The 10,198-nt window shown below is 73.4% G+C and overlaps 2 protein-coding genes across 2 annotated transcripts; one reads left to right on the forward strand and one right to left on the reverse strand.

Annotated features, from left to right (window-relative positions):
* The first annotated feature begins 652 nt into the window (after positions 1 to 652).
* Positions 653 to 4,283, forward strand: CRELD1 (CRELD disulfide isomerase 1). Its single transcript, XM_074914002.1, has 10 exons — positions 653 to 859; positions 1,531 to 1,613; positions 1,689 to 1,799; positions 1,901 to 1,992; positions 2,099 to 2,275; positions 2,407 to 2,502; positions 2,622 to 2,705; positions 2,827 to 2,922; positions 3,015 to 3,158; positions 3,249 to 4,283. Exons 1-10 carry the CDS (start codon positions 653 to 655, stop codon positions 3,467 to 3,469), a joined length of 1,311 nt encoding a protein of 436 aa, XP_074770103.1. The 3' UTR covers positions 3,470 to 4,283.
* A 107-nt stretch (positions 4,284 to 4,390) lies between these two features.
* Positions 4,391 to 8,989, reverse strand: PRRT3 (proline rich transmembrane protein 3). Its single transcript, XM_074914618.1, has 4 exons — positions 8,877 to 8,989; positions 6,965 to 8,115; positions 6,738 to 6,878; positions 4,391 to 6,313 (listed from the first exon to the last, which is right to left on the reverse strand). The coding sequence occupies exons 2-4, from the start codon at positions 8,094 to 8,096 to the stop codon at positions 4,560 to 4,562; spliced, it is 3,027 nt and encodes a 1,008-aa protein (XP_074770719.1). The 5' UTR covers positions 8,097 to 8,115; positions 8,877 to 8,989; the 3' UTR covers positions 4,391 to 4,559.
* Positions 8,990 to 10,198: the final 1,209 nt, after the last annotated feature.

Below are 10,198 nucleotides of genomic sequence, written 5' to 3' on the forward strand. Positions count from 1 at the left end.
TGATAGGGAGGGAAAGGGGGCTGGGATGGGTGGGGGGGTGGAGGGGAACTGGGCTGGCTTGGTTGGAGGGTGGATGGGGGACTGGGCCAGTTCAGGAGGGATGATGGGGAACTGGACCATTTTAGGAGGGATGGTGGGGAGCTGGACCAGTTTGGTGTGGTGGAGGGGAACTGGACCTGTTCAGGAGTGATGAGGGGGAGCTGGACCAGTTTGGTGTGGTGGAGGGGAGCTGGACCAGTTCGGGAGGGATGATGGAGAGCTGGACCAGTTTGGTGGTGGAGGGGGGAACTGGGCCAGTTCATGGGGGGTGAGAGGGAACTGGACCAGTCTGGCTGGAGGTGGGCAGGTGGCCTGGACTGGGGTGGCTGTGGGGGGTGATGGGGAACGGCCCACTGGGGTCGGGGCCCTCGCCCAGGCCAGGCGGCAGCGGGCCGGTGCGTTCCGGGGATCCCCCCGCGCTCCCTGCGGAGCCACCCGGGCCGCGAGCGCTCCGCATCGCCCTTGGCCGCGGCCCCTTTAAGGCGCGGGGGGGCGGGTCCCGGCGGTCGGCGCGGATTGGCTGGAAGCAGGGGGGCGGTGCGGCCATTGGCGGGGGCGACGGGCGCTGAGTCAGCGGGCGGGCCCCACGCGGTGCGGGAGGGGCGGGGCCAGGATGGGGCCGCGGCGGCGCCCGGGGGCCGCGGTGCTGCCGGTACCGGCCCGGCGGGGCGGGGGGGGGCCCGGGCTGGGGGGGGCCCTGCTGGGGGCCGCCCTTTTCGGGGGGGTCCTGCTGGCGGCCGCCCGCGCACACCCGGACCGGGACGGGGACGGGGCCGAGCCGTGCCGAGCCTGCCGCGGCCTCGCCGACAGCTTCAGCAGGGTGCGGGGCGGGGGGGGCACACACGGGGCGGTGAGGGGGGTCCGGGGGGGCACACAGACACACGGGGCGGTGAGGGGGGTCCGGGGGGGCACACAGACACACGGGGCGGTGAGGGGGGTCGGGGGGGGCACACAGACACAGACACACACACGGGCGGGTGAGGGGGGACAGGGGGGGCACGCATGGGGGGTGATGGGGCCTGCGGGGGGTATGGAGATGGGGGTGAGGGGAGGGGCAGTGTCGTGGAGGGGCCCGGGGGGGACACGGCCTGCGGTGCTGGGGGGGGGGGCCCAGCGCAGGGTGATGGGTGAGCAGGGACAAAGGGGATCCTGGGGGGGGGGACACGGTGGGAGCAGTGGCCGGGAAGTGGAGGGGTGGGGGGGTGTGTGTGCAAGGAGGTGACAGGGTCCCAAAGAGTGGCCGGGAAGGGCGGGGGGTGGCCTGGGGGGACATTGGTGAGGTGGGGGGCATCCCTAGGGAGTGGAGGGGGTCCGGGGGGGCACAGTGGCTGGGCTTTGGGGAGGGGAGAGGGTGGCAGGTCCCTGGGGTGACTCGTCCCTGGGGGGAGGAGGGTGGCACGGCCCCGGCAGGTCTCTACAGGGACAGGGGGGGTTATCGGGGGGTCCCACGCCTGTGCTGCGCCCCCCCCCGCCTTGCCCCGATGTACCCAGGGTTTGGAGCGGACGGAGCACGAAGGCTTTGGCGGGGGCAACACGGCCTGGGAGGAGGAGAAGCTGGCCAAGTACCAGCATAGGTGGGTGCCCCCCGGGTGGGGGGGATCTGAGGGGGGCCCAACCACCCCTACACTGACCCCCCGCTGTCCCCACAGCGAGACCCGTCTGCTGGAGGTGTTGGAGGGCGTCTGCACCCCCTCGGACTTCGCCTGCCACCAGCTGCTGGAGCGGAGCGAGGAGCACGTGGAGCAGTGGTGGTTCCACGAGTGAGCGTGGGACGGGGACACGGCGGGACACACACACACACACACAGAGGGGTGGCAGGGGGCTGAGCACCGTGTGTGTGTCCCCCCCTCCCCGTCCCCAGGCGACAGCAGCACCCCGACTTCTTCCAATGGCTGTGCGTGGAGCGGCTGGCGCTCTGCTGCCTGCCCGGCACCTACGGCCCCGACTGCCGGCGTGAGTAGCTGTGGGGTGAGCGGGGTGCTGGCGGGGGGGGTGCCCGGGCTGGAGGAGCCCCCCCACGGCACGTTACCTGCCAGCTGGCTGCTCTCTCCCCACGCAGCCTGCGCCGGCGGGCCCCAGCAGCCCTGCAGCGGCAACGGGCGATGCGACGGCGACGGGACGCGCCGCGGCACCGGCCTCTGCGTCTGCAGCCCGGGCTACGGCGGCCCCTTCTGCGCCGAGTGCGGTGACGGGTACTACGAGGCCTCGCGGAACAAGAGCCACCTGGTATGTGCCGGTAGGTAGGGGTCTGGCGTGGTGGGGAAGAGGTGGGGAGGGGCTGCATGGCCGGGGGGGGGCTGCCCTAGTACCACGTGCAGGCAGCTCCCCCCCCGGCCTGCGCCCATGCCCGCTCTCCCCCGCCCGCAGAGTGTTACCGGGCATGCGGGCGCTGCACGGGGCCGGAGGATTCCAGCTGCCTTCGCTGCAAGAGGGGCTGGGTGCTGCACGAGCGCCGCTGCATCGGTGAGGGCCGCGGCAGGACCGGGGAGGGCAGCGGGTGAGGAGCTGGGGGCGGGGGGGCTGCGTCGCAGGAGCCGGGGTTCAGCGGGGGCTGCCCCGTACCCCCTCATCTTCTCCCCCAGACATCGATGAGTGCGGCACGGAGATGGCTCACTGCCGAGCCAACCAGTTCTGCGTCAACACGGAGGGGTCCTACGAGTGCCGAGGTCAGGCGGGAGCTGAGGGGGGGGTATGTGTGTTGGTTTCTATGTGTGTGGCTCCCTCCTGGCGCTTGCTGGGCTGGGAGGGGGGGCTCCAGTGGTGACCCCGACTCCTCTCCCCACGCAGACTGCTCTACAGCCTGCATTGGCTGCATGGGCGCCGGGCCGGCTCGCTGCAAGAAATGCAACAAGGGCTACTGGCGGGATGGAGCCAAGTGTCTGGGTGGGTGCCTGGTGTGGGCTTGGGGGTGGCACTGCCCCCACCTCCCTCCCCGCTGCCTGACCCCTGCCTGAACCCTGCCTTCCCCTCCTCAGACGTGGATGAGTGTGCCAGCGCCGAGGAGCCGGTGTGCACGGGGGCGCAGGAGGTGTGCGAGAACACCGAGGGCAGCTACCGCTGCGTCTGCGCCCGCGGCCACGTCCGCCGGGACGGCCACTGCGTGGAGGACAAGCCCCCCGGTACGGCTTGAGGGGGTACGGGCTTGGGGGGGTGTGGTGGTGACGGGGGCTCAGCCGTGCCCCCCTCCTCTACAAACACCGTCCTCGCAGACGCCCCGGAAAAGGGCTTCTTTGACGACGTGACGGAGGACGAGGTGGTGGTGCTGCAGCAGATGTTTTTTGGAGTGATGATCTGTGCCCTGGCCACGCTGGCTGCCAAGGGTGACATGGTCTTCACCGCCATCTTCATCGGCGCCGTGGCCGCCATGGCTGGCTACTGGCTCTCCGACCGCAGCGACCGCGTCCTTGATGGCTTCATGAAGGGCAGATAGCTCTGGGGCTGCTGGGTGTGGGAGGGGGGCGTGTAGGCTCAGCCTGGGGCGCAGGGCACTCCCCCCCCCAAAGCAGGGGCTGGCTGCTGAGGCCAAGTCCTGCCCGCGGTGCTGTGCCCTGCATGCGTCCCTCAGCCCCCCCGTTAGCCTAGGGTCTCGCCCCCACCCCTCTTTCCCCCCGCCGCAGAATGAGCTGGGGGTCCCAGATCCCCAGGGGGTCCCTGATCCCCAGGGGCTCCCGCGTGGCCCCCTCTGGCCGGAGTGGTGATGCCAGGCAGTGTGGCACTGTGCTGGGGGGCGGGGGGGGGGGGCACAGCATGCTGCCCCCAGCCCCTCGTGCTCTGGAGGGAGGCCTGGCAGTGGCAGGGGCCGTGGGGGCAGGTCTGGGGGTGCTCTGGCACCGCAGCGATGATGCTGGCACAGCTCGGCACTGCTGCTTCCCCCGTGAGCATCCCCCGGGCTGGGGGCTGCCGGCCACACGGGACCTTGTTGCCCCCCCCACCGCTGTGAGACTGTTCCCCAGGGGGCAGCGGGGGGCTGGGTCCCCCCTCTGCCCTGAGCTGTGGGGCTGGGAGAGCTGCTCCCCCCCCCCCCCAATCCCTCCTCCCTACATCCCTGGGCAGAGCCCATCTCTCCCCTCCCAGGCTGGGGGGGTTGGGGGCCCCTCGCTGCTCGCAGGGTGCTGTGCCAGCGGCGGGGGGGGCTCTGCCGGATGCATGAGCGTGGCCGTTGCATTTGTCCGTGGTTTGTCCGTCGGGGTGTGCCCATCTGTCCGTGTGTCCATATCTCAGGAAATAAAGCTCTGCACACCCAGCTTGGCTGCTTGGGGGGGGGCAGTGGGGGGGGTTGGGGCTGGGGGTGCTGCTGCCCACTGCCATCTCCGCACGCCAACGGGGCCGCCTCCTCCTGACATAAACTTTTTATTTCTCTGGTTTGGCACAAACGGAGCTGGCCCAGCCCAGCTCCCCACTCCTGCCTGACCCTGCAGGGGTGCAGGATCAGACACACACACACGCCCCCCTTCTCCCCATGAAGGGCTCATCCCCCTGCGCCCCTCCCCAGTCTCTGCCCGTCCTCGTGTCTCCCCAGCTCAGAGCTCGATGGTGTCACTGGAGAGGCTGCGGGTGTCCGTCGCCTTGCCGAGGGCTGGGAAGCTGCGGGGGCCTTCGCGCTCCCAAGCAGGGGGCACGGCGGGCACCAGGAGGGGGGCCCGGCTGGGTGCCTCGTCGAGGGGCAGGCTGTCGGGTGAGGAGAGCCCGTGGCGCCAAGGGTTCCAGCTGATCTTCAGCGAGCTGCTCTCCAACGAGCTGGCCGAGGCGGTGACGGTGACGGTGACGGTGCCGGGAGGCTGGCGGGAGCCCGGTAGCTCCGTCAGCGAGCTGCAGCGTACCATGCGCCCCAAACCGGGGGTCCCGGCGGGGGAGGCGTGCAGCGAGGGGCCGGATCCCCGGCGCGGCCGCCCAAAGAGGCCGTCGTGCAGGAGGTGGCGGCGGCAGAGCGCCGCGTCGATGCTGCGGCGCAGGTCGATGGGGGACGGCGGGCGGAAGACCAGCTCGCCCAGCGAGGGGGACGAGCCCCGCTCGAAGGCGGCGCAGGACCGAGCGGCCACCAAGTTGGGGCACTTGGGGCTGAGCACCGGCATCCCGGCGGTGCCGGCGGCAGCCGCCCAGGCCTCGTTGCTGTCCTTGAGCGCCCGCAGAGGCAGCTGCTCCGCCGGGTTGCGAATGAGACTCTTGGAGATGTCGTTGGCGAGCGCCCGCTCCGGGCCGGTGCCGCCGGTGCCGCTGGTGCTGCCGTTGGCCCAGTCGTAGCAGTTATTGGGGTACTCGGGCGCCTCGGCTTTGTGGCCGGCGCAGAAGTACTGCAGCGCTTTGGCCCAGCAGGAGTGGCCGGCGGGGGTGCGGCGGCGGCACCGGCAGCACAGCGGCTCGGCGGCGGCTACCAGCAGTGCCAGCGCCGTGCCCAGCTCGCCCACCCGCAGCCAGAGCTGTGCCGCCCAGCCGGGCCGGGAGAAGCGCCCGGGGGAGCCCAGGACCCCCCGCAGCCACAGGGCGCCGTACAGCTGCAGCCCACAAACCGGCAGCCCCGCCACCGCCGCCGCCAGCAGCGCCCGGGCCCCCCGTCGTGGCTCCGTCCCCCCGCCCCCGTCCCGGGGTGCCCGCAGCACCCGCCAGCACCCCCAGAGCCCCCCCAGCAGCAGAAGGGCCCCAGCCCCGCAGCCCAGCGCCTGCAGCCCCAGCCCCGCAGTGGGGCCGAGCCAGGGTGGGAGCAGGTCGGCAGCCCCCAGCACCGTGCTCTGCAGAGCGGCCACAGCCCCCAGCGCCGGTAGCCCCCGGAGCCGGGCCGGTAGCAGCCGGAGCTGGGCCAGGCGTTGGAGCCGCTGGAGCAGGAGGGCGAAGGCGGCGAGGAGCAGGGGGAAGGGGACGGTGCTGAGCAGCAGCAGCGCCCGGGGGGGCAGGCGGCCCCGCGTCCCGTAGGGGTCCAGCAGCAGGAAGGTGGCCCGCAGCCCGCAGGCGGCCAGCAGTAGCCCATGGGCCCCTAAAACGTGAGGCAGGTGCGGGGGACGCAGGGCAGCCGCCCCCACCAGCCCGGCCAGGCAGCCCAAGGCCAGCAGCAGGAAGATGGCGGCCGCCCCGTAGACGTGGGCCTCCCAGGTGAAGCCCAGCCGGCGCCGCAGCTCGGCCCAGTGCAGCCCCGTCCCGTTGGCCCCCGGTGTCGGGGGGGGGCGGCTGGGCTCCGGCGTGGATGGGTGTCGGGGGGCTGGCTGTGGTGTCCCCCCACCCCGTCGCCATGTGGCTGAGGGGGCCGCGGTGCCGTGGGTGGGGGGCTGCGTCCCCGGCGCGTCTGTGGACGGGAGGGAGGAGGATGGTCAGTGCAGAGTGGGGGGCTCGGTGGCACCTGCACCCCCCGCCAGGGTGCATCAGCCGCAGCACCCCCAACACCGCAGAGGGGGGATGCCCCGTGCTGCAGGGGGGGGTCTCTGGCAGGACCCGCGGTGCAGGGGGGTGGCACGATCCCAGTCACATCCCTGACACCCCACCCCCCACCCCCCCCCCCCCCGGGAAGCCCCCACCCACCCGCATTTAGCACTAATCCCTGGGGCAGGAGTAGATTAGGGCCGTCGCCGGGCACAATCCTGATTGAACGTGTCACCGTGCCCTGGCTGGGAGGCCCAAGATAGCTGCCAGCCCGTTCCCCCCCCCCCCCCCCCCCCAGCCCCGATGCCCCGGGGATGGGCTCCCACAGCTTGGACACAGCCCTGCGTCACCTGAGGGCCGGGTCCCCGGCATCCCCGTGGCAGGATGTGCCGTCGGCCGTGGGGTGGCCTCGGTGGCGTTTGGGGTGCTCACGGGGCCCACGGCGCCCCGGACCCGCTGCGGGGAGCCGACGTCCTCCTCGGGCAGCAGCCCTGTGAGGGAGGGCAGAGCTGGGCGCTGGCACCCACAGGGGCTCAGGCCCCACCGAGGGGTCCCCCCACTCCGTGCCAGCTCCTACCTGTGCCAGGGGTGCCGGGGGGGGCTGTGCTGGTGGCAGGTGGTGGCGCAGGGTCGGTGCTGAGGGCAGACCCCGGGGGGGGCTGCGGTCCCCTCTGTTCCTTCGGCCCGGGGTCCGTGCGAGGGGCTGCGTCCCCGGGGCTGGTGGTGGCACGGCTGAGCAGAGCCCTCCGGGTGCTGCGCTGGTGGGCCGGGAGCACCCGGGTCCAGGGCTCAGCCAGCCCCCAGGATGGGGCTGTGGGGGGCAGCTGTGGGGTAGAGCTTGGCAGAGCTGTGGAGGGACTGGGAGGCCTCCCCAGGTCTCTCTGTCTGCCCACGAGCTGCGTGGAGCCAGGGCTGGTGTGGGGACCGCCGGCTGGCCCTGTGTCCGTGGGGTGGGAGATGGGGACAGTGGCCGGTGGCACTGGCTGGCTGCTGGCCGGAGTGAGCTGTGCATCCTGAGGGAGACCCTGGGCCACCGTGTGTCCCCCCGCCACTGGCCGTCCCCCTGCGTGGGTGTCTGCTGTCCCTGTCCCTGCCGGCATGGGGGTCAGGGAGATGGTGGACACGGTTGGCTGAGGGCCAGGGGTGCTGGCTGGCCCGGTGGCACTCGGCCTGCCCGGGGACAGGCCCTGCCCTGCCCACGGTGGCCCTGGGGAGCCCGTCCCCGTGTCCGTGGGCACCTCAGGGCCCAGCGTCTCCAGCTCAGAGCCGTGGGGCAGCCAGGTCCCCCCCCGGGGGCTCTCCTGCCTTTCACTCCCATGTCCTCTCCAGGCGATGAGTGACTCCTCTGCCACGGCCAGGCCTGTGCCACCGTCCTGCCAGGCCCCGGTGCCAGCCCCTGCCCTGGTGGTTTCCATCTCCAGGGGTGCCCCAGTGGCATCCCCCGCCTGCAGCGGTGGGGACCAGCGCACGGGGCTGTCGCCCCCCCAGCGCTCGCCCCCGGGGGTCCCCGCACCGCTCGGCTCCCCTGACGCCTCCCAGGCAGGGGACGGCTCCAGCCACTGCTGTCCCCAGGCAGGGCCGTGCAGGGGGTCCCCGTCCCGCCGCAGGGTCCCACCTGGGGACAGCCCCGCCGGCAGCGTCCCCCAGGCCCCGGCGGGGACCCCAGTGGCCAGGAGCAGCCCCCAGATGACGAGCCGTGCTGCAGCCATGGTGAGTGTCCAGCTGGCCCTGTGGGGACGGGGGGGGGGTCGGTGAGCCACGACCCGCGGTGGCTTCCCCGGGGCGAGGGGCTCGTGTCACCCGCCGTGGGGCTTCTGCACCCATGGCAACCCACTGCCTGGGGAGAGAGCCAGCGGCTCGGGATGGCCCGGAGCCCGGTTCCCAGCTGTCCCCAACCCCGTGTCCCTGCTGCCAGTGGCCCCAGTCCCTGTTTTCCCCTTCCCAGTGTCCCCGGTGCTGGCAGGGTCCCCATCCCGGTGTCCCCGGTGCTGGTGGTCCTTGCTGCCTACCCCCGGCATCCCCGGTGTTCCCTCCCCGGTGTCCCCGGCCCCAGCGTCCCCCTCCCCGGGTGTCCCCATCCCCGGTGCCCCTCCCGGTGTCCCCGCTGCCGGCGGCCCCGTTCCAGCGCGCACCGTTCACCTTCGCGCGTCCCCGGTTGCATCCCGCCGGGGATGCCCGGCCCGGCGCGCCCCGCCGCCGCCGCACACGCGGCTCAACCCCGCCGGGCCGGGGCCGGGAACGGCGGCGGCCCCGCGATGCGGGTACGGGAGCCTCCGGGGCCGGGCCGCGGCCGGTGCGGGGCCAGAACGGAACCGGTGCGGCCGCCGCATCCCGCGGACCCCGCCTGCAGCGCGCCGGGCCGGCCCCGCGGCTCGGGGCTCGGGGCTCGGTGCCCGGTACCCGGGCCGCGGTGCAGCCAGCCCCCTCCCGCCGCCCGCCGCAGCCCGGGAGGCCCCGGTGCTGGTGCCGGCCGCAGCCCCCCCGCTGACCTGCCGGTGCCGGTGCCGGTGCCGGTGCGGGCCGGGCTCTGCGGCGGAGCGGGCGGCGGCGGCGGCGGCAGCCGGTCACGCGCCGCCCCGAGCCGCGGGCACCCGCGCGGGAACCCGCCCGGCACCGGGAGAAGGGCGGGGGGGCGGGGGGGCCGTGGCGGAGCGGGGGGCGCCCGGGCACGGCTGGGGCCGCGGGCAAAGGGTCGGGTCGGGTCCCGTGGGGCTCAGCTGGGGGGGGTCCCCCGGGACAGGTCCCCCGTGGGGGCGGGTCCCCCGCGGCGTGGGCTCGTGGGGCAGCGGGACAGGTCGCCACGGGGCAGGACACAGGGGATGCTGCCTGTGGGGCAGGTGGGACAGGCAGGTGCGGGCAGGGCCACCCCTTCCCCTCCGCCCCGGGAGCAATTGGGTGCTTGGGGCACCCCAGTGTGGGGCTGCTGAGGCCGGTCCAACAGCAGCCGGGGGGGGGCTTGGAACCCCCCCAGCAGGGTCCTGGGGAGGGTCTGTGGGTGGCCCTGGCACCCTCCAGCCCCACGCCTGCCCCATGGCTCCTGCCCGCCCTGCACGGGGCACGCAGCACCCTGGCAGCCGCTGGGGTGTGGGGCCCTGGCCAAGGTGCAAGGTAATTAGCTAATCAGCTAATTGTCCCGCTGGAGAGCTGCCCACCCTGCCAGGGCTCGGGCTGGTGTTGGCACAGTCAAAGTCACACCGGCTCAGGGCTTTGCTCCACACGGTGATGCAGCCCGGCTCCCTGCCTGCACCCCAGCTCCCTGCCTGCACCCCGACTCCCTGCCTGCACCCTGACTCCCTCACGCAGTCCCTGAGACGCCGCAGCCTTGGCAAACCCTGTCACTGCCATCGCTCTCCTCTCACCCAGGCCACCAGGGACATGCGGCACCTCAGGTCCCCACGGCAGCACCGTGCCATGTGGCAGCAGCACGCAGTGCCCCACTCCTGCTCCCTGCCACCTCTCCATCCCCGTGGCATCATGCTCAGGCTGGGCTCACCGTGAGCACATGGGGCATTTCTGGGCCCTGGTCCACCCCTCCATGCCGCTGGGTGAGGGCAGCAGGGTCGGGGGGGGCCGCAGCAGCCAGCTGAGTGCAGGGGCCAGGGAATTTGGGCAATGCCGACACACTGGGCCCCACAAAGCAGGCAGGGCAGGCAGCTAATCTGGGGATTAGCACCGGGGAGGCCTCATGGTGGGGAGAGCCAGGCAGCAGCAGAGCCCCTGGGGGTGGCTGGCGAGTCTGCACCACGCCGGGCACTGCCAGCGCCGGGCACCGGCTGCTCTGACCCTGCCGATCGCGGAGCCGAGCGCGCGG

Source organism: Athene noctua, chromosome 10 (assembly GCF_965140245.1).
Source record: "Athene noctua chromosome 10, bAthNoc1.hap1.1, whole genome shotgun sequence".
Lineage (NCBI taxonomy): Eukaryota > Metazoa > Chordata > Aves > Strigiformes > Strigidae > Athene > Athene noctua.